Source organism: Polypterus senegalus, chromosome 6 (assembly GCF_016835505.1).
Source record: "Polypterus senegalus isolate Bchr_013 chromosome 6, ASM1683550v1, whole genome shotgun sequence".
Classification (NCBI taxonomy): Eukaryota; Metazoa; Chordata; class Cladistia; order Polypteriformes; family Polypteridae; genus Polypterus; species Polypterus senegalus.
Genome location: NC_053159.1, coordinates 117164228 through 117188841, shown reverse-complemented (window position 1 = coordinate 117188841; position 24614 = coordinate 117164228). Strand labels below are relative to the sequence as shown.

At 38.3% G+C, this 24614-nt stretch overlaps 1 protein-coding gene across 1 annotated transcript; it reads left to right on the top strand.

Moving 5' to 3' along the window:
- Positions 1-152: 152 nt before the first annotated feature.
- LOC120531463 (serine/threonine/tyrosine-interacting-like protein 1) lies at positions 153-24078 on the top strand. The gene is made up of 9 exons (XM_039756898.1): positions 153-203; positions 2746-2860; positions 3347-3408; positions 5727-5826; positions 5996-6129; positions 8911-9056; positions 11576-11673; positions 12157-12269; positions 21351-24078. Exons 2-9 carry the CDS (start codon positions 2758-2760, stop codon positions 21480-21482), a joined length of 888 nt encoding a protein of 295 aa, XP_039612832.1. The 5' UTR covers positions 153-203; positions 2746-2757; the 3' UTR covers positions 21483-24078.
- Positions 24079-24614: the final 536 nt, after the last annotated feature.

Sequence of the window (24614 nt, the reverse complement as noted above, 5' to 3'; positions counted from 1 at the left end):
ATGTTTTATTGGGAAACGCACACGTCAATCAATGTTGCATACCGCCAAACTCGTGCGTCACTGTTAACTTGACGTCATATTAAGCGACAATGCCTGGATTGGCTGGAAGCTCGCCTGTCAAGAAATACTAGGTACGGAAATTAGACGTCAGAGCCTGGATACGGAAAGCGTCCCTGGCAACAGTTAAATCTAAAATAAAAAAGGTTAGTTTTTTCGCTTAATTTCAAGTGTAAAACTTAAAGTTTATTGTTAGCTCGATATATTGCCAAATAGAAGTTAGAATCAATATTTATTCTCAAGGTGAGATGCGTTGAATGGTTGTTTTATCGACTGGAAAACAGTGTATTAGGTATCGCAGTTCATTTGATTGATAAGGTAACTTGTTATTTGGCTGCCATCCAAATAGACTGTCATATTCTCTCAAAGGCGTAGGTAATAGCACTATAAACAACTAAAACAATACAGTTTAGCTGTCTAAACAATATGTGTACTATTTAGTCGGATTCAATGTGCGTCTTGATTTTGTCGTTGCTTTTCTAATATTACTGCACTGCACCAGCGGTAGTCTTCCTGCTACCATGAGGGTTAATGACAATAGATAGGCTCGTGATATTGCAAGAAATCGCTTTCAGCTCTAAAACGAGTTTTTGGTCTTGAATAATAGACATGAGTTAATGTATTTTTGTGACTCATGATGGCACAATGAAAAATTAAGTTCACATGTCTGTTTTGTAACTGTAAAAATATATATACTGTATTTAAACAAATAAGCTCTTTTCATAAAGCACTCAAATGGATTCGCCTTGGGAAGTTGCTATATAAAATAAATGTGCTTTAATTATTAAGGCATCTTAAGGCATTTCTCCTACCACAGAACCACCCTTGATGTCTTATTTAATTTTAATCTACAGTGGGTAGTCTTACAATATACAACTATATTGGTTTTACTCTGTGGATGATCAATTTCCTACCCACTGTTTCTTTCTTAGGTTTGGGAAGAATCTGAACCTTCAAGGATAAGGCAAAGAACAACCCTGGTTCAATACTAATTTACTTATAAGTCATAATTCTGGCAGAATGCCTCCAGACTTAACAGAATCCCACATGATGAACCTTCACACTCCAATTAGATTCAAATCAAAGGCCTAAGTGGATGAGGCAGCGACATGAGTGTCATATTGCCACATAAAAGTTTGCCATGTTAAATAATTCTAATAGTCTCATTGCTATTAGTATAACTGTGGAAAACATGATCCTATTGAGAAAGTAAAATATTTTCATATCAATATAGTAGTACAAGTAAGCAGAACAGTGCTGCTGCAGCAAGTAGTGTTGCTTTCTTGACACACTTGGACTTCCAACTGGGTATGTTTTCAGGTTCATGGATGGCTGAAAATTGGCCTAGTGTACCCCACAGTGGACACCTGGGTCGGAGTTGGTGTGGTCTTTGTTCAGCTGCAACAGAGATACATGCCCAGAAAGCGGAAATATGTTATTTTAAATATTTTGCTAAAGTTGTTAACCATACCTACCTTTCAATTTTATTACTGTTCTGTAAATATTCATTCAGTAAAATATTTGTTGGTTTGCAATAGAAAAGAAATCCTATGCTAACCTCAATGCTCCAGTCAGCACTAATTATCTTCAGGCTGGCAACAATCCTGTAGTCTACCAAAGGTATGGAATCAGTGCAGGAATTATTTTAAGGAAAAGGCTCTCTTATCAGTTGCTCCTATACATAATAATCCCTTATTTCAGCGTTCTTTAACCTATGCAGTACTCCAGCTCTAGAAGAAGCTGAGGACTACAACACTAAGATCTCCATATTGATAATGTATATGTATGTTTTCAACAATCAAGCTTCAAATTTATTCCATGACCTATACCACTTTTCTTCTATATAGAAATTAAAAACACATTATTAAAAGCAGCTTACCCAGTAACCTGTATCTATTCCTTTGGTGATACTGGCTAGCATGGTCGATGATTCACACAGCATTTCCAGAGTACATAAAACATTTTAAGGATTTCTCTTTTATTGATATCGTGGAACAATGGGAAAGGGATCTTACAATTAAACTTTTAGAAAAGAATATTATTCTGCCACTCTTAAAATACGTTCTAGTTCAATATGCACCAAGCACGCTACAATTCAGACAAAAATTATTCATTGATTACACATGTCTTGTATAAAGTTGTCTTAAGTGTGCCCAGGTCAAGATCCAACCTGTGAGTGAAGATATAAAGCGCCTGCATCGTTAGGTCACGTGCCTTAGGACTGCCTTGCACATTTTGTGCAAAAAGCTTTGCATAGTTTTTACACAGAGTGGAATTTAACGTCATGTATTATGTCTTAATAACAGTATTTGTCCAAATAATAGATGTGTTAAAAGTGTATTACGAATTAAGCTGTACTGTAATATTGTATTCCAAATTACTTGGACAATGATTTATTTTGATTAACTGGAAGAATCTTAATTCATCTTCTATAACTCAGTGGGAAAACAATGCGCTATATTATCTTGACATGGAAAAAAACAAGCTCTCTTTATGAGGATCTGTTCCAGACTTTTTCAGAACTTCAGAATTCTTATTCGTTTGATTGGGTTGTATTTTGATATAAAGTTTTGTTTATAAAAATATCCACATTGAAGTGCAGATGATATTTTATCAAACTTATCTTGTGGTAAAATTAATATCTCTTCCTTTAGCACTTATTTCTTAATTTTATATATTTTTTACAAGGTCAAATACAGTATGGCTGGAATGGTTTTATGTGAGCCAACGGAGCTGTACAATATTCTAAACCAGTACACAACACTTACCAGGCTAGCAGATCCCACTTATCTGTGCTTACTTGGTGAGTACCTCTTGCTTTAATGTCTGCTGAAGGGTCCCATAACATAAGACTTATTTCCTAGAGCAGAATATGATTTTTTTTTTAAGTTTGTTTCAGTATAGAAAGATGTACTTGAATGGTTTATATTAAATTTGCATCTGATTATGTGCAGAGTACTCTGTTAATTTATGAATTTATAGTTTGACACAAATATATAATTTATTTACAGGGTTATTTTTATTGACCTAGGTGTAGCTTAATTTGTTTTTGAAATTCTTAATAGAGTTAAAAAAACGTGCAGAAACATTTTTGAACGTCCCTCGTATTTTATAAGTGCTATTTCATGAAGCAAATTAGTTGTTCACTGGTACAAGTGGTACAAAAATTTCAGAAAATAATGCCATTAGTATTGTATTTTAGAGTGAAAATTTAGTTTAGATGTAAGGGTAAATGTTAAATAATAAAAATATCTAATGATTTGAAAAACGCATTTTTATTCCCTTGTAGATGCACGTATAAAGGAAGAATACGAAAGAGATCATATCATTACAGCCCAAAGATCTAAAAAGGCAAGCATTTCTTTTTATTTTAGCTTGTTTCAAACTGACATTACTGGCAAAGCCAGATAGGAGACGACACCTATATGCATCCTGACAGGCCGTCACTACAAAAACAATGCTTAAAGCATGCCCCCAGGATTCAAGTTATTATAAGCAGCTTTGTGCCCTAAGAAGCTGTATATTCTTTATGAAATGTAAGTAACTAAAAGTAGAATAAAAATTGTTTAGCTAAACAAGTAGATTTTTAAATTGGGCTAGCTCAGCACTTTTAGTATCTTTCACCACTTCACGTTAATACCATTGAGCTAATTAGTGGAACGTCACTGATTTTCTTGATCTTCACAATGGTACGGCACTTCCAATGAACCTCTTTTTGATTTCAGGTAATCTTTGAATTTTTTTTTTAAGTAAGTCAACCTAAAACTATATTTTTTAGTTGCAAACAATGCCAGAAAAGTCCACATTTAGCTATCACATGCTGCATTATACTATATAAAATCTAGCTTTAAGAAAAATATTAAATAACGATGTTGAACAGGATATTACTACACAAAGAAATCAAAGTACTTTTGTTTACTTCTCAACTATTTGCCTACCTCAACTGCTGAATTGTTGATCCATGAGATTGAAGATCCCCAAGGAGTAGAATTTCAGAAGCAACGGACTGAATGGCATCCCACTTAATTCTCCACTGACCCTTTGTTGCCTGCTGCTTGTCTCTGATGAACACGTCAGTTTTTTTTTGTGTGTGTGTTTTTTTTTAATTTAATTAATTTTATTGTAATCATTCCATACAAATAGATCAATTTTTACAAAAAAATAGGATTGAAACAAATCGACTCCCACCCCTGAGAGAGGGAGCATGGCCAACAGGGTAAAACTTAAGGCTTGTAAACATAGCTAAACTGATGAGGTTTTAGAGGTGGATGGAGTAGAAAAAGAAATGTGGATATAATTGCTTCCTCGGTGCCTTAAGGGCTTATTCTAAATATATATCAATATTATTGATTAGATCCTGCCAGGTTTTGAAAAAATTATGTACAGATCCTCTAACTGAGTATTTGATTTTTTTTCAATTTCAAATAATATAACACATCGGTTTCCCACTGACTTAAAAAAGGAGAGTTAGGATTCTTCCAGTTTAGCAAAATAAGTACGTGCCAAAAGTGTAGTGAATGCAATCACAGTTTGTTTGTCTTTCTCCACTTTAATCCTGGAAGAACACCAAACACAGCTGTTAATGTGTTAGGAGGGATTGTGACACCAAGGCTGTCTGAAAGGCACTTACAAATTTTGGTCCAAAATGATGTTAGTTTGGTGCAGGCCCAAAACATGTGACCCAGTGAGGCTGGGACTTGATTGCAGCGTTCGCAGGTTGGATCTTGCCCTGGAAACATTTTGGAGAGTTTTAGGTGAGACAGATGTGCTCGATATATAATTTTGAGTTGAAAATTGTATGCTTGGCGCATATGGAGCTCGAGTGAAGTCTCTGCATTGCTACTTTTTTTTTTTATTGTGTTTTTTTTTTGAGATGTTTCTGGAAAACCACTATGGAGCTGATTGTGTTCCAGTCTTCCAAGTGCTTTATCCAATGTATGGCAGTACTGGCAGCTTTGTATGTACAGTATCTCCATGTACATTGAAGTAATGGGTGAACAGAAGGAAAAAGTATTTAATCTTTCACAAGAAATTCAATCACTAAATATTGCTAGGGTGACATAATCTTGTTAGCCATGAACATTATCTGAGAGCATGTGATTTAGGAAGATGACTTCGTTTCTTATTCAGTGTAATGAAATAAACTGAGCTTTTAGTTACCTTAACATACCTTTCAGTATTGTTGGGCATTCTTTAGGAATTCCATTATTCTCATTACGTTTTGCGCAATCCTTGTAAAAAACAAAAATAATAGTAATTGCAATTAGTAATTTATTCATTTTTATGAATCCACGTTATTTAAGCACTAGAAGCCGCATAAGGTGTAAATCAGGAACCAACCATTGATAAGGCGGCAGTACATCACAAGGCACGTTCATGGACACACTCAGACTTACTCACGCCGGACCCGTTCAGAACCTGCAAGCAGCGCTTTGGTATACGAGAGGAGAACAATGTGCCTAAGTAATGATGTTAAGTAAAGATGTTAAATCAATCAAATGAAAATAAGGTTAGAGAAAATTTTAGCACAACAGCTAGCAAATGTTGTTGTATAAGCAATTTCCACACCAACATCAGCCCAATCAACAAATTCTTGTGTCTCTTTTGAATGCAATCAATGCATAGTAAGAATGTTTTATCATATTTCACAATTGATTTTTCCTTTTCAGAATGAAAATGATGAATTCTTGCCTCCTGTGTCTATTGACTTGGAATGTGTGCAGCACTGTGTAGTGTATGATGGCTGCACTACTAGCTTACATGAGGATAGTGAGTGTACATTTTTTTTGTTTGTTGTGTTCCCCTTTGCTTTATATGTTGTCATCCAGTGGTGTTTCATTGACTGATTCAACTAAAATCCTTTTCTTGGCATAGGTGTTGTCGTTACAAAATTTTGATTTTTCTATTTTTTTGTTGTTTTTGAATATATTTATTCAAGCTCCTGCAATACGGTGTGCAGAAATCATGGAGCAAAAAAGCCAAAATCCTGTTCACATTCTAAAAGGTGGCTATGAGTCCTTCTCTGCCCTCTACCCTTTTCTCAGAACTATGAAGATAATGTACACACCTCAGGTAAAGAGTAATATTCATCATCATCACAATAAGGTAGAAATTAGATCTGGTACAAAAATGACATAAAACATCAATACAAAACAAACCAAATTAGTTATATAAAGTATATTTTATAGTGGGCGGCACATTGGCGCAGTGGGTAGCGCTGCTACCTTGCAGTTAGGAAACCTGGGTTTGCTTATCGGGTCCTTCTTGTGTGGAGTTTGCATGTTCTCCCCGTGTCTGCATGGGTTTCCTCCAGGTGCTCCGGTTTTCTCCCACAGTCCAAAGACATGCAGGTTAGGTGCATTGGCGATCCTAAATTGTCCCTAGTGTGTGCTTGGTGTGTGGGTGTGTGTGTGTGTGTGTCCTGCAGTAGGCTGGCACCCTGCCCGGGATTTGTTCCCTGCCTTGCGCCCTGTGTTGGCTAGGATTGGCTCCAGCAGACCCTGTGACCCTGTAGTTAGGATATAGTGGGTTGGACAATGGATGTATGGATGGATGGATATTTTATAGTAAACACTGTACCAAAACATTTTGCTTATATAGCACAGTAAAATCGTGGCTTAAGTGGACACTTAAAGTGTTAAAAAATAAAGCAAAAGAGTTTGGTGGATTAAACTCCACTTTTGTCAGTGGCAGAACCACTGTATGATCAGGATCAATGTAAATCAAGTGAGTTGCTGTAAGTTTGGGAAAAGCTAGTAGACATTTTCACTGTAGGTGAATCTTTAAAAGATGAAGCCATCTAAACATGTTGTATGGAAGAGGAGGGTATGGAAGAGGTGAATGAAGCTTGGTACACAGACGGCGGTTAGTATAGTAAAAGTACAATATCACAGTGATGTGTTCATGGTGTAAGTTAGTTATATCAAAATGTAATCATGTCAGAATGGCTTGTTTCTGTTTTATTGTTTCATTAATGCAGCATTATATAATTTCAGTTAAGGCATTTTTTGTGTTTCATAAATTGACTTCCTCTAAATAAGACTTTATCAATTACCGTAATTACATATCCTTTGCTTTTTACTATACCTGGGTCTTTAGAATTTTTATAATTGTGTCTGTAACTATTTATCAATTGTTAAAAAAGGCAAACTATTTTAATTTAATGTTCATATTCTGCAAAAATATGAGATGGGAAAGGGTATGGCATATGGATATGGCCAGGCATGGGCTGATAACCTTCTGTGCTTAGTGCCTTTTTAACACTTCTCCTTTGGTATCCATCCATCCATCCCGTTATATCCTAACACAGGGGTCTGCTGGAGCCAATCCCAGCCAACACATGGTGCAAGGCAGGAAACAAACCCTGGGCAGGGCACCAGCCCACCACAGAAAATACACACACACCAAGCACACACTAGGGGCAATTTTAGGATCGTCAATGCACCTAACCTGCATGTCTTTGGACTGTGGGAGGAAACCAGAGCACCCGGAGGAAACCCACACAGACACGGGAAGAACATGCAGACTCCACACAGGGAGGATCCGGGAAGCGAACCCAGGTCTCCTAACTGCGAGGTAGCAGCGCTACCCACTGTGCCATTGTGCCGCCCTTCCTTTGTTATCTGAAGCTATTAGTCTCAACTGACTGTTTATTTTGGATTGTGTTGTAAACTGTACTAAGTACTGCAGATATTCTGATTTTGTAAGTGAGTCTTAAGCAAAGCTGTTGAACACATAAATAATTATAATAACATATTTTTGTTTCAAGGAGATTGATCATGCCCTGTGCCATGCAATTAGCTGCTGCAACAATCTGACATAATGTTTATTTGCATGAGAAATTAAAAGTGTGGTGTATGAAGAAAAGCTGATTCATAGTCTTTGTTTGGTACATACTGCATAACTTTAACCTTCTGCATAATTTATGTATTATTATACTATTAAGAAATATGAAGGTGGCAAGAAAACTGGCACCTGTAAGTCCACTTAAGATATCACTGGGGCAGGGCATCTAATCTACTGGTTATTACGGGCCCTGCTGGGTATATTGGGAAAAGGATGCTAAGGATGGAGCTGCCAGGCAAGATGAAAAGAGGAAGCTCTAAGAGAAGGTTTATGGTTGTGCTGAGAGAGGACATGCAGGTGATGGGTGTGACAGAGCAAGATGCAGAGGACAGGAAGATATGGAAATAGATGATCCACTGTGGCAGCCGGAAGAAGAAGGCAGCAGGTGGATACAGGCAAAGCCTGTCTCTCAGCTTGGAACACTTCATCATATATATGTTTATTTCAGTTCAGGGTCTTGGGAGATTGGAGCCTATCTTAGCATCATCAGACACAAGGCATGAATCAACTCTGGGCAGGGCAGTAGTCCATTGCAGTGTCAACTAATGCACATATCTCTACATTTGCAGTTTAGAATGAATTAAATTAGCAAACACATTGTTGGAGATGTGGGAGGAAAATCAGAGTATCTGGAAAAAAAACCTACAGAGACACAGAGAGAACTTGCATACTTCACACAGATGACAAACAAAGATGGAATTTGAACCCAGGACACTGGATCAGTGAATCAGCAGTACTAATCGCTGTGCCACCATCCTGCCAATGATAAATCTAGCTCTGTATGTTACCTTCTATTAAAACTGCCATGACATTTGTGGTGTTAAGTGCAATGGTGTGTTTAGCATGATCTTTAGGAATTATGGAAAACTTTCACAAACATAAAACAGGCATCATTGAAATAATTTTTGTTTACATTTTGGGCACGTTATCTGACAATATCTTCTAAAGGGGGTTCTTATCCTTCAAGGTAATAGTAATTCTACCTTCCTTGATGTTGTTTTTATGTAGGAGTTAGAAAGTCTGCTTCCGTACCCAGTGGAAATACTGCCATGTCGGTTATACATGGGAGATCTGAAGCAAGCTGAAAATCCCCAGATGCTTAAGGATTTGAAAATAAAAGCTCAGGTGAATGTGTCGGGTACTACGCCAAATGTGTAAGGGTTCTTATTTTTAGAATTCATATCCTGTATATCATATTACAATTGGATTATTTAAACTTGTGAATAATGTTGTTTCATTTCTGTCAAATTTACTTAAATCCCATCTGAAATTTTAGTAGTAGAGTTTAAAGGCTTTTTTATCATTTCTGCACTGCTGGAATTGAGGTATTTTTATTCAAGTTTTGTCGTGGAAAAAGAAAAACTCTGTCTTCAAAGAAGGCAGTTACGGAGTTATGCACAAATGTCTCAGTCCATGGAGTGAGCAGAAAGTTAAACAATTCACCTCCTTTTATACTTTAATTACACAACCTTACCTAATACATAATGTCTCCTGACTCTTAATATGCAGAACTTTATTATCTCTTCCAATCCACTAAAGCCACCAGTAATTTCTGATCCCTGTCGATTTTCCCATTATTCTAAAAAAATGCTTTGTTAAGAGGTTTGTTTAGCGGATTGTCCTATTGATCTTTGCTCCGCTTCACAGGAGGGGTTGTGTGGGCTTTCCATTCAGTTTATCCCCACTTTCTGGAGGGATGTTCCTTACTCATTTACCTTTTCCTAACTCTGGAAAATTACATTGATAGTTTCTCGAAGACGAAGCAGAGGCCTCATTTGCTTAAACTTTAAGTTACATTTAGTTAGCCCTTGAGTTACATTTAATCCTTTTCCTTGCATTTAATGATTCATTCTGTTGTAGCTTTTTATACAGTATTTATAATTGTAATAGACTGTAAATGATTATTATATATTAACTACAAATTCCATACTTTTAGGATTCAACATTGTTACCTCAGACCATAAAAAATAAATGAATTAAAAAACAAAACTGGGTACTGACTCCTTATCCTATATTGTTTTCCAAATTCATACACTTTTCTTAAAAAATAATTGGAGACAAAATCTAATTCAAATGATTAATTATAGCATACATAAGTCTAGTTTACTGTTAAATAAATGTATAAATAAACAAATACAATTTGCAATTTATATTTGTGTACGAAAAACAATGTTCCTTTTTGGATTTGTTTACTTCAGAAGATGGTGAATTAACAGCTTATTTGTTAAGCCAGCAACAAGCTATATAGTTAACTATTATTATTATTATTTTAAAATTTTCTGAATAGATGTATTCATATACTCGGTAGTATTTGGGCTGGTGCCTATCCTGACAGAATAGGATACAAGTCAGGAATTAATACCAGATGGGACACCAGTCCATTGAAGGCAGATTCCTTGACACCCTCATACAAAGCCCATTTTTAGTCACCAATCAGGTTAACCTACACAAGCATTAAATGCGTGAGGAATTGTGGGACAACTTCTCAGACAGTATACTGTGCTTGTCCTGAGATTTGAACCCAGGAATCTGTAGCTGTCAGGCAGCAGTGGGAACAGCCATGCAACTTATTATTACTTCTGGTATTATCAAACCTTTTTGGCTTCAAATTTTTAGGAAATAAATACATTATTTAATTTATTAATTTGGGAAATGTTGTTGACCATGAATATTGATAGAGTTAACGATAAAAGTTCAAATTAGCTAATAAATTAGGTGCTATGCAATTTCTTTGTGACACATTATTTGTGAAGCACATATCTGCTACACTTCCTAAATTCAGTCAGTCAGTCAGAAAAACACGATGAGGAAATATTCACAAGGAAGAATTCCAGTTTCTTATCTTTCATAGACTAAAAATCCCCTCTTACTGCCATAGGAATGAATAAATACTAAGAAAAATGAAAATGCCCTGCTGGTAATTAGAACTTGAACCTCCGTTCAGTTCCTACGTCTACAGCAGTTTCCTGTTATTTTTTGTTTTTTGATGTGTCACTGTACAGTTCTCTGTTTTGAGTTTATTCAGGTCTGGTTTCTGTTTGTGCAAGTGCTGGAAGAACTTCTTCTAGCTAAAATGGCATTCTGCATAGTAAGCAGGGTGAGAAAATGAAAATAGTACATTTGAAATAAAAAAGCAAAAAATAAGCATTACTAGGTTGATATTGCTTCCTTAAATAATACACCAAAACAGCACTTTGCAGAGTTTCTTTTAACTCATTTTTAAAGTGTAAAAATTCAGTACAGTACTTTAAAAATGTAAAAACTTTCATGACTGACATACAGGGCTTCATTTTGTGCCTTGGTGATTTATTTTGTTTATTCTAATTTCCACTCCTGGAGTACAGGTCTTGTTCCTATATGGTATTAGGGGGCTGTTGCTTTATGCTAATGGAAAAGCAAATGCATTGTGTTTTATTTTACTAGTATTTTGGAAACATCAAGGTAAGACATAGGATCAACTTTCATATTGTAATCAGATTCTTAAAAAATAACCATCAGAGTAACGTAATTTGTTTAATGCCTCCACTAGTGATATTAAACATTTTTTTCTCTTTTTAATTGGATATCTCTATAATAATGGGAAAAAAACTAAAGATTTTTAGAACACCTGAAAGGTATACAAAAATTGTGGGTTCTGAAATATAATTAGAATTTTCCCTTCTCTTTTTAACAGGTCAGTTAAAGGTTCGTCTCATGTTTTAGACATAAAAGTTTCTGAGTCTACGGATTCTGATCTGTCTCTCTTTTTCCAGGAGGTGTGCGAATACATAGGCAAGTAGAGGCAAACATTTAAATGGATATATTTGTGTGAGGACACTTCATTTAAAAGTTATAATGTCATATGAAACATTCATAAGTGGACAGTTGGAGGTTTGCAATATTCACAGCACTTGATGCAGACTCTCATAAAAGTAGCCAACTGGCTCACCATCTGTGCCTTTGTGTTTGGCCTTGTGTATGTGTGTGTATAAAGGTAGCAAGTTCCAGAATTCAGCTCCAATGCAGTCAATAGCAGGAACTGCTTCAAGTTTGACTAGAATGAAAGCTGTTTCATTCAGTTTGAGCCCAGTCTGGCAACCGCATACCTAGTTGAAATAAATATATTTATTTGGCTAAAAACTGAAATCCTGCTTTTACATTAAAAGAGTACAGTGACATTTTCACTATAGTAGCTACTGTATATGTGGAATCAATCTAAAAATAATGATTTAACATCATATCCCTTCTGACAGTGAAATATTTTCACTTTTACAGATTCTCACCTTAACTCAAAACATGTTGTGCTGGTCTTCTCCCGTCTTGGCATCAGTCGCAGCAGCACTGTTATAATGGCTTTCCTCATCTATCATCTAAAATGCAGCCTGCAGGTAAAAATGACACTGTATTAACCAACAGCATTTCATTAATCTTATTAGGGAAAATAGCAATTGAGGCCTAAGGTAATATGAGTGGTTGTTTAAAAAAAGGTGGTATAATATTCCTCTATGTTTAATACAACAGTACAACTTGGTCAGACACCAATATTAGTTCATATTCCAATTTACTACTAATTAATAACATGGCGAGAGCATAGAAGTCATGAATTGTAATAGAGGTATTTTCAGGCATTGTTTATCCCCTTGAACCTTGCTTTCTATTATCTGTGCTTTCTTAAGAAATATTTTGTTTGTATGTCAATTATTCAGGTCACATTGGATAAAAGTATTGGTTAAATGTACAATAATAATAAGAAAAATTCCTGCAGTCAGCAACACATAAATGCCTTTTCAGTAAATCTAAAATATTCCTTGTATAGTTTTAAAAGGTGCGTCAAGTCTTATTGCTGCAGTCTGACTGAGATAAGGGACAACCTAGGTATCAGCTAACCAACCCAGTGTGATGGACTGAATGGTCCCCTCTTATGTCCTTCTGATCAGTCAGTCAGTCATTATCCAACCCGCTATATCCTATATACACGGGGTCACAGTGGGTCTGCTGGAGCCAATCCTAGCCAACACAGGGCGCAAGGCAGGAACAAATCCCCAGGCAGGGTGCCAGCCCGCTGCAGATGTCCTTATGGTTATATAATATTTTCACACAATCCAATATTAGCATGCCTAAAAAGTAATATGTTTTTGAATATGAAGAGAAAGTGCAGCTTGAGAATCTTTCTTTTATATTTAAAGTAATGCTAAGTTCAGTGCCCTAGCATAAGGGTTAGGGTTTTGACTTTTGAACCTTATGTTTGCTTGCTTTACCCCTCAGACTATGTGACTCCAAACAACCCCCTTAACCTGCTTGTGCTCCAGCTATAAAAGCGACATAACAACATGTGTGTTTTGATCACGTAAGCTACATTGGATAAAGCTGTCTGTGATATATGCAATAATTATAATAAATAATATATTCCTAAGGACTCAGATATTACAGACAGAACATGCAGATACTGGTACAAGAAACAACACATCACCTCAGGTTGTGAATGACTGACACAGACAGACAACATGCACAGACACGATCAGATGGCAAACATCGTACATCGAGAACTGGTGCTGCAACACAAACTAGTAGACGCATACAAACCATATTATAAGAGCACCCTCTCCACAACACTACAAAATCCCACACATTAACAACTTTAGAACAGAACTATACTGATAGAAAACACCATCCACCATAACAGACCGGACATAACACTGGTAGACAAACAAAATAAATGTACAGATATTATTGACATTGCCGTGCCAAACACACACACACACAGATATATAAAATACAGAAGTACACAAAACTGACTGAAGAAATAAGCTGCTTGTGGAGAATGGACAAGGTGATCATTGTGTCCACTGTTGTGTCCACCACTGGGTGCCATCCACATACACTACATAGAAGCCTACCAACATTAAATATGAATCAGTATGCACACACATAACTACAAGAACTAGCTATTTTAAATACATGTGAGGAAATGCTTTAACAAAATTGTTTTGTTGTGGTAGAGTATTATATTGCTCTACTTTTCTCTTTTGTATTATTAATATGTAGCTGTTGTCAGAACGGCTCAAATCTCACAGACTTACCACTGTTTATAAAGTACTGTACCATATAACTTCTCTCCACCTTCCTTTCTACATGTATAACCTCAGGCAATTAGGTGTAGTAAAAGACAAGCAGGAGTTAAGTTTCAATTTAAACAATGTATTATATATACTAATAAATGGCAAAGCCCTCACTGACTCACTCACTGACTCACTCACTGACTCACTCACTCACTCACTCACTGACTCACTCATCACTAATTCTCCAACTTCCTGTGTAGGTAGAAGGCTGAAATTTGGCAGGCTCATTCCTAACAGCTTACTTACAAAAGTTGGGCAGGTTTCATTTCGAAATTCTACGTGTAATGGTCATAACTGGAAGCTATTTTTCTCCATATACTGTAATGGAGTTGAGCGCGAAAGCCGTGGGGGGCGGAGTTTCGTGTGACATCATCATGCCTCCCACGTAATCACACAGTACGTAGAAAACAGGAAGAGCTCCAAAAACCGCTGAAGAAACCATGCATTATATAATTAAGAAGGCAGCGAAACAATTAGAAGTGAGCGAGTGACATATAAAACCATATTCAGCGGCTCACGTGAACTGACGCAGTGCGCAGACAAAAAGCAACAGTTCCAAAGAGTGCTGAACAAAAACCGAATTACACTGCTACGCTCAAATAGATAAACCACACGCCGTGGCGCAATAGTAGAGGCTTCACCTCTAGCGCCGGCGTCCGAGGTTCGATTCCCGAGAGGGGATGCACTGAGTATGTACGCGCGCTTTACGATTCATTTTAGCCTCGCATCCCCTTGGTTTGAGACGTATGAAAAAATATGCGGTTAACGCAGAAAGACAGATCACCAATTGAAGCTTTATGAATAATGGATACTTTATTCGCGATCAATGATTGTTTTGGTAAAGCCATACTCAGTGTATTCATTAGATGAACGGTAAAAAAGTAAGAGCGAGGGGAGGGTAACTTATTGAGGCACGCAGGCAAAACCACAATAGCACGCGGGCTCGATGTACTGTAGTGCGCGTCAACTCGATCTGAAATATCTTTTCAAGTTCTATTTAGTCCATATGTGTCAAACTCAAGGCCCAGAGCCACATCCGCCCGGTGTAATTATATCCGGCCCACGAGATCATTTTATATATTATTGTTATTAATGGATACTTTATTTGCCATCAATGATTGTTTTGGTAAAGCCATACTCAGTGTATTCATTAGATGAACGGTAAAAAAGTAAGAGCGAGGGGAGGATGACTTATTGAGGCATGCAGGCTGTAGTGCGCGTCAACTCTATCTGAATTGCGCGATCACATTTGAAAAAAATATATCTTTTCAAGTTCTATTTAGTCCATATGTGTCAAACTCAAGGGCCGCAGGCCACATCCGGCCTGGCGTGTAATTATATCCGGCCCGAGATCATTTTATATACTGTATTATTGTTATTAATGGCCCGGGTATATGAAGCACTGGTAACACAATAAACTACAGATCCCATAATGCAGCGCTTCAGCTGCCTTGCCGAACACTTACTGCGTTAATCAAGTGTAGCTTATGATGCTGCAAGTTATTGCGAAGCTAGCCCACACGATGCCGAAGAGAAAAGGTGATTCTGAACATAGAGCCTTTAAAAACCGATGGGAGGCTGAGTATATGTTTAAAATATTTAATTTTAAATATCCCAAAAGATTTTGCTCTCCATAAAAATATATCCTGTCAAAATTATACAAATTCAAATATGAACATGCTGCATAACAAAACCTGGAAATATAAATAAAATGTATTCCTTTCAGCAATAACAAATCAAATCATTCAGTTGTCTTTGCTCATATGTCATTTTAGAGCTGGACGCCTGGCATCTTTTTTTGGCCACAAGTTCGTTTCTGTTTGGTGTGAGGTTCTGTGTTGTGGAGATTCTCAGGATGGATTGCAGGTGCTCATCAGTGAGGCGACTCCTGTCTGCTGTTTTGTTAGTCTTTATCACTGAGAAGAGCTTCTCACACAGATATGTGCTACCAAACATGCACAAGGTTCGAGCCGCATGTAGACGGACTTTTTTTGTTCATCAAAGTAACCAAAGCGCCGTGCAAACTCAGTGCGCTCAGTTTATCAGCAAAGTGCGTATTTGGGAACACCGTAGTGACGACTTGGTTTAACATTACTTGGCAACAGGGAAAGTGGGGCAAGTTGCACTGGTGCATTTGTGTCTCCCATAAAAGTAGCTTCACTTGAAATCACTTTGTGATTGTGCACGGGTAAAAACGTCCGCTGAAGTGTCAGATTCTTATTTAATTCTTCTGCTTTCTGTATCTTCTGCATTGCATTCAGGTTACCCTGATGTTTTGTCTCATAGTGCCGTCTTAGATTAAATTCTGTAATTACAGCCACATTAGCTCCACAAATGAGACACACGGGTTCAGTAAACATATACTCAGCCTCCCACCGTGTTTTAAAGGCTCTATTTTCAGAATCAACTTTTCTCTTCAGCATCGTGTGAGCTAGCTTCGCAATAACTTGCAGCATCATAAGCTAGACTTGATTAACGGTAAGTGTTCGCAAGGCAGCTGAAGCGCTGCATTATGGGATCTGTAGTTTATTGTGTTACCAGCGCTTCATATACCCGGCCATTAATAACAATAATACAGTATATAAAATGATCTCGGGGCGGATATAATTACGCCGGGCCGGATGTGGCCCTGCCCTTGAGTTTGACACATATGGACTAAATAGAACTTGAAAAGATATATTTTTCAAATGTGATCGCAATTCAGATAGAGTTGACGCGACTACAGCCTGCATGCCTCAATAAGTCATCCTCCCTCGCTCTTACTTTTTACCGCTCATCTAATGAATACACTGAGTATGGCTTTACCAAAACAATCATTGATGGCAATAAAGTATCCATTATTCGAGTATGTAGATCGGGATATATATATACATATATATATACCAGCGATCGCAGCGGAGAAGTAGTGTGTTAAAAAGCTAGAAAAGAAAAGGGAACATTTTAAAAATAACGTAACATGACTGTCAATATACAGTATTTGTTTTGTGAGTGTTACTGAGTGTTGCTGTCATCAAGGATTTGATTATCATTATTTCTTTCAATCAGGTTCGTATTTGTAGGATGTGTTGTGTTCAAGTTACATTCCGTGTTTGTCAATCGCTGTAAAGATGACAGGTTTCATTCATCGATTCGTTTCTTACTGCATCAATAAACAGCTCGTCTTCTTCTTTATCTGAGACCTGACACACTGCATGCACGGGTTTTTTACACTGTCTTCCTTTAGCGGGACATTGACTTTTTCCAACGTGTGCTTTGTTTCCGCAGTAGTTGGATTTATGAATATGCTTGTATGTATCAGACGCTTCATATTTTTGCTGCCTTTTCAATTGTGTAATTCGGTTTTGTTCAGCTCTTTGGAACTGTTGCTTTTATCTGTGCACTGCGCCAGTTCACGTGAGCCGCTCGTGTACATGCATCGAAGGTTCCCAGCTGTGCTGGTGCCATCTCGTGCTATGTCCATGGCTGTATTTAATGTTACCTTAGTCCTGGCACTTAAAACTTTCTCTCGCAGTTTCGCTGAGTTTGTGTCAAACACCACCCTGACCATCTCATCTTCCTCTCCATAAGCACAGTCCTTCACCCGTGAATATTTAGTGGGAGTTTGCTATTGGATTGCCGCTGACGGACGGCCTTATATGGGCAGGCACTAAATTACAAACGCCAGCGCAGCCTGTCTATGAACTTAATTTAAAGTGTAGGTTTACATCGTGCTTTGTTTCCGAAGTAGCAGAACTCATGAATATGGTTGTATATGTCACTGCTCGCTTCTTATTGTTTCGCTGCCTTCTCAATTATATAATGCATGTTTTCTTCAGCGCTTTTTTGAGGTCTTCCTGGTTTTCTATGTACAGCGTGATTACGTGGGAGGTGTGATGATGTCACACAAAACTCTGCCCCCACGGCGTTCAAGCTCATCTCCATTACAGTAAATGGAGAAAAACAGCTTCCAGTTATGACCATTACGCGTAGAATTTCGATATAAAACCTGCCCAACTTTTGTAAGGAAGCTGTAAGGAATGAACCTGCCAAATTTCAGCCTTCCACCCACACGGGAAGTTGGAGAATTAGTGATGAGTCAGTGAGTGAGTGAGTGAGTGAGTGAGGGCTTTGCCTTTTATTAGTATAGATTTGGTCACTCAGACCATGTGCACAAACCCCAAAATCACAATCCTGGCCACAATATGCCTTTCTTCGGGCCGCCTCCACTCTCCTCTCTTGCCTTGTCCTGCCTCCACCCGACTCCAGCGCTGAATGAATGGAGACGGCCCCTTTTAAACAGTCCCCGGATGAGCCCCAGGTGTTCCCGGCAGCTCTCCGGATGCCGTCTTAAATCTTCCCCCCCAGCACTTCCTGGTGTGGCGGAAGTGCTGGGGTAACAGGTCCCCAAGGCATTGGGGCGCCTCCTGGCGGTGACCACAGGCCCCTACAGGGTGGAGCTTCCATGCCCTGTACCCATGGCCCCCAGAGCAACCAGGAAGGCGGCCCCCACGTGATCCAGAGTGGGCTCTGACCCTCTTCCGGTCCCTCACGGTGTCCCGGCCAGGTCGTTGCCCCTGGCATCCCTGACAATATATATATATATATATATATATATATATATATATATATATATATATATATATATGACAGCAACACTCATCACTCACAACAGTGACAAAACAATTACATTGACAATCATGTCACGTTATTTTCAAAATGTTTCCTTTTCTTTTTCATTGCTTCTTTAACACACTACTTCTCCGCTGCGAAGCGCGGGTATTTTGCTAGTCTATACTAATAAAAGGCAAAGCCCTCACTGACTCACTTGACTGACTGACTCACTCATCACTAATTCTCCAACTTCCCTTGTAGGTAGAAGGCTGAAATTTGGCAGGCTCATTCCTTACAGCTTACTTACAAAAGTTAAGCAGGTTTCATTTAGAAATTCTACACATAACGGTCATAACGGTTGACAACATCCGCCATGTTAAACTTTCTTATTTATGGCCCCATCTTCACGAAATATGGTAGGCAGCTTCCCTGCACTAACTGAAACCGATGTACGTACTTATTTCGGTGGTATGACGCCACTGTCGGCCGCCATATTGAACTTTCCAACGGTCTTTGTTACCTATGGGCCCATCTTCAAGAAATTTGGTACGCGGGTTCCCAACGCTAACTGAATCCTACTTACGTACATATATACATCCATAGCCTGCAGCTCGGTCACCGTGTGAGGCGGCGTTGGGTCCCCCATCCCCACACCTCCCACTTTGTTGGCTGCCTGCCTATATAAGGCTGTCCGTCACTCCAGTCTCTTCATTCCCTTCCGTGCTTCGCCACGGTATTCATGTCTCCCTGCTGATAACTGCAGCCTTTTTATTTAATCCACGGCATCTCCACTGTTTTATTGTTTGTTTATTACTATTATAGTTATTGTATAGGTATTTTAGACTTAGTTTACATTGTTCAGGTTCCCATTTCCTTTATCGTTCCAACCGTACCCCCATTAACATGTCTATCGAGGTGATCACCATCGATCAAAGAACTGTCACTTACCGAGTAGTTTCCATACCCGGAGATGGCACCTGCCTTTACCATTCTGTTTGTTACATATTGCACGGCCATATCAGGCTCACTCTTGATATCTGGAGGAACATTGTGTCTTATGTATTGAATGACTGGGGCAGGTTCAAGGTGTGGACTGATGACGGTACAGGAGATAATTATACTACACAGGAGCTCTATAAGAGTGAAATGCTTAAGCCCTTCACCTATGGTTCTGCATGTGAGTTGATGGCTGCCGCTGAATTGTTCGGTTGTCGCTTTCAAGTGTATTGAAATGTTCAAATATTTTACACCTTTGGACAACCGCCAATGCCTCTTAAACATCTTAGATTCACAGGTGGAACTTTGATGTTTATAAATGTTTAAACTCTCAAAAGCTGGATGTGAAGTTATCGATGAAACCGGTTGTATGCTTACAACACTTGACAGATTGCGAATATCACTTCAACACAAGTTCTGCAAATACTAACGTAATTGAAACAAACCATGAAACTCAAACCGATTTTGACAGCAGCAATCCAAGCTGTGAGATTTGAAACAAGATTACTGTTCACATGGCCAACTGCACGTTACATGCTCAAGAGTAAGCTCAGCGCACAGCTTGGTCATATTACAACCGGAGGGCCAAACTGACAACATGGTATACAAAGAGATCCTTAACAAATAATTATTGGTATATTTTCCCTCAGTTTAAAAAGGTTTACTTTTCTTCTTAATTAAAATTTTAAGGCAGTACTTCGCCGCTGCGAAGCGTGGGTATTTTGCTAGTTGATAATATTCATAAATAATAACAATGCAAAGTACATTTGAATATTGGCAACCATACAACGTGATAAATGTTGATGTGTAGTTTCAGGCAGCACACAGACTTGTTATCCGTCCGTCTATCCATTATCCAACCTGCTATATCCTAACTACAGGGTCACGGGGGTCTGCTGGAGCCAATCCCAGCCAACACAGGGTGCAAGGCAGGAAATAAACCCTGGGCAGGCGCCAGCCCACCGCAGGGCACACACACACACCCCCACACACCAAGCACACACTAGGGACAGTTTAGGATCGCTAGTCCACCTAACCTGCATGTGGAGGTGGAGTTGCTTTGGACTGTGGGATGAAAACCGGAGCACCCGGAGGAAACACAGACTTGTTAGTTACTTAAAATGTTTCTAGTTAAGGCATCTCCTCATTGTGTTGTCCTTTTCAGTTCATGATGTGTGATGGTCTTTCATCAGTTTGGTAAGAGAGAGAGAGTGAGGTAAAGCAAGCAAATTTATAGGTTTTCTGTCCAACCCCTAGAGCCAATTGGGCGTTGTGGTACTTAAAGGCTTTTGATACAAGCCAGTTCCAAACAGCCATACTTCAGACCAATGGAGGGACAGAAAACCCTCACACCTGCCACCCCCCAAAACCATATGTTAAGGTAAAGCTTGGCAGTTAGTCAGTCTGGCTTTCCTGTGGGGGTTGAGAGACATTAGCAGAGAAACACCAAACTTGTTTGAGGCACTTTCCCCCTCACTTTCCTAACTTAGTCTTAGGGGAGTAAACATAAATGCTTCTCACTAATGTAACACTAATATTACATTGCTTTGTCTAAGTTACAAATAAAGATATACAAAATATTTATCAACTTGTATGCAAAATTTCACATCACAACAAACAAAAACACAATCCCCTAAAAATATACCTGTATACACAGCTAGGTGATAAAAATAATAATACACATGTGGTGCAGCTACAAGAAGCAGGTCCAGGTAAAAGTAAAAAAATAAAGGCAAATTCCTTTCTTGATCTCTTCTGCTTTAGGATGCCTGGACACACGTGTTGAAGTGCAGGACCAGAGCCCGGCCGCACCGGGGGTTTGTTCAGCAGCTTTCCACCTGGGAGGAGCACATTCTTGGCAATAAAGTGACAGACATTTCCGATCCAAACTTCTAACATTTGAAAGGTTGTAAAGAAGCACAGCTACAAGAGGTGTGAGAAGTATGTTGGTCTAAGCTTCATTGACTACTGCAAATAGGCTTTGCTTCATTCATACCAAAATAAAATACATTTGGGGTAAAAAATAAACACACACAGCCAATAGAGAATGCATGAATGTTTTGATCAACAAACATGCCTTTTGTTCCAGTCTGAATGTATTCATATGTCATGGGGCTGGTATTTCATCCAGCACCAGGCCTTGTGTACATTGTTTTTGGGTTATGCTTCTGCTTTCTGCACCCCTGAATTGGATTTTTACGCATCAAAATGTCAGGTTATGATTGTTAGACATGGTAGACAGTGATTTTTATCCCATGTGATTTCCAACACTGTGAAAAAGAAGTTCAGGACAAGCAGCAGTTGCTTAGTCCTTTTTCAAGTCCCAATCCTTAATGTATTAAATCTACTCTAAAGAGTACATCCAAACATTTTTTTTTGCTTATTGAACTCAAATATTGGTTAATCCATACCAGTTTGTTACCAACTCACTTATTGAAGTTTAGTTCATTTCTGTTTTGCCAGCCTCCAAATCATCTCTCATGTTATAGAGTGGTAAATTGAGAAGGCATGTTGCAAGTCTTGAAGGGTGACCTCAAGCTGAGAGATGTCAAAGGACATGTGGGTCATTTTCTGTTGGTTGAAGATGGCTGCATTGAGGAACAAGTGGATAAACCTGTCCTAGAAGCCATGTTGAAACATGGTTTTACAGAAAGTGTTTATTAATATCAGAAACAATAAACATGTGCCCTCTGCTTTTCACAGGGTCAGCTAATTCCATCACTTCAGGACAGCTTTTATAGAGATGGGAGTAACCACTAACTATATGAACTGCTGGAATTAAAGTTATAAAAAAATGTGACTTCTTCTGTACTAAAAAGAGAGTGTGCGTCTAAACCAGTCCCAAGTGAAAGGAAAAGAGAGGCTTTAGACTTGGGATAAAAGGGAAATTCACATATTTGTGTTTAACAAATGACATTAAATTTACTTAGTGAATTGGTATTTTATCTTCTGCTATCTGCAGTTCACCAAAAAAGTGATGTTGGAAGATAAAAAGGACAATGATAAATTATGCAAACATTATGTAAGATTATAGGCCTTGCAGAGCAGTTACCAAATCTCGTCTAATGTCTGCTCTGCTTGGTTACCACATTTGCACTGTCATCATGAATCAGGACGAGGGTAAATTCCAGAATACAATTGTGCTGTGATTGATTGTCAAGTGGTCACTTGTGGCTTTGATAATTGTGGCCTTGCTGCTACGCTCTTCCTTCAATCAGACCACTGTAGTTTTGCTTATACCCTATTTTTAAAATTTCTGAAATGCAGTATTTTTAATTTTAAATTCGTAGAATACTATTGCGACATTGATAGGTCCCATGATTGACTGTCAATTAGTTACTTGCTGCTTTGCTCAGTGAGGCCATGCTACATGGTCCTTCCTTCAATCAAGCCACTTTATTTTTGCAGATACAATATTTTTTGGTGGATTTTATGTACAATAATCTTCTTTAATATTCTTTGTAGTTATTGTCTTTGGTTTTGCCAATAATGTAGAGGAAATGAGGAAGGTCCTTAGATGGAGAAAAGCAAAAAATGAAAATCTGCCTGCCCCCCTTGAGCTAGCTCACAATATAACTTTCTCCTTCAACTGCTCTACTTCAGCTCTCACTTTCCAGCTGCCTTCCTTTTGCCATTGAATTCCTACATCTTGCCCGCTGCCCTCTGGAAGCTGCTCAGCCATGATATGCCTTGAAAAGCAACCATCTCTGGTCTGCTCCATATCACATTACTATGAAACTGCAAGTGGTACACTCAAACTGAGGTCAGTTATCCTGTGACCCCCCAGTTCTCGCCTACCACCTCTTTTTTTTATAGAATTTGCTCCATTTCTCCATCAGAAAGGTCTAGATGTACAGCCCCTGACAGGAGCTTACTGGAGTTTTAATTGTAGGAGCGATTTATAAAAATAAACAGAACTGAGTAGTGAATAGAGAAGAATGTGTAGATATCAAGGTTTGAATGTAGACCCAGGACCAGAGATCCCTTACATTATTTACTGAGGGGATTTCTCATCATTCTGCGTAAGTTTGGGAAAACATCTGTTTAAACTTTATGAACCGGTGGTGACAATGACACTCCTGTAATGAAATTTATCAGTTAGTTAAATTTGCCTTTTTGAATTTTGGTTCACACTGTGGGGACTCATCTGGGTGTCTGCTGAGTAGTACAATAATGTAAGTGACCATCACAGCACTTTATTAAATGAACGCATAAACGACACACTGTAAGGATACGCTTGAATCAGATGCTATTGGGGACAACGTCTTGGATCAGCAATAGTTTTTTTTTTAATAAGTAAGCACAGCGTTAACCAGGAATGATGAAGAGCTCAATGGACTGTAAAACTGCAGTAACCTGAGAAGGTGGACATGGGGGAGAGGAAAAGTGTGGTGTGAGCTAAATGGTGTAACTGCATGGTCTAATGTCAAAACCAAGTTATTGAGTTTGTCATTTTATTTACATTAAACATGTGCCATACATGGCTAACTAATAAAAGGCAGTCTTTTTTTAATGTATTTGTTATTAGAATATTGTATTTAAATTAAATTAAGTGATTTTAACAGTATTCTTTAAAAAAATAGTGTGGTATAGTGAGGTCAACTTTGTGCACTTTGACAATTTCTTGTTTCTCATGTTCTATACTTTTTAATATATTCAGAGCAACCAGAATGAGCCAGCTTGGTTCATCCATCCAATAATTTTCAAACTCCTTTAGTTTCTTTTTTAAGTCATGGGTCAGGATCTGCTTCTGGCTACATTAAGTTCAATATAGAAAGCCACCCTAATTGGGGTACCAGTCCAACACAAGGCACACTCACCCACACACTCATTTTTCATTAACTCCAAGCCAATTTAGTGCCGTCAAGCAAACAAGGGTGTGATAGGACACCCCATAGAGACACAAACACCCTGGAGACTCTACAGAGGCAGCGACCATTATTCAGTGTCTCCACTTGCATACAATTTCAGCAAATATCCCATTCAAAACTATGCCTTTGAACTAGAAGTACCTCGACAGCTCTGTTC

Bases quoted from the DNA above. Each gene is read 5' to 3' on its own strand.
- LOC120531463 (XM_039756898.1), top strand. From the start codon at position 2,758: ATGGCTGGAATGGTTTTATGTGAGCCAACGGAGCTGTACAATATTCTA. The intron at 3,409-5,726 runs GCAAGCATTTCT...TTTCCTTTTCAG, and splicing joins CAGCCCAAAGATCTAAAAAG to AATGAAAATGATGAATTCTT. The intron at 5,827-5,995 runs GTGAGTGTACAT...TATTTATTCAAG, and splicing joins TACTAGCTTACATGAGGATA to CTCCTGCAATACGGTGTGCA.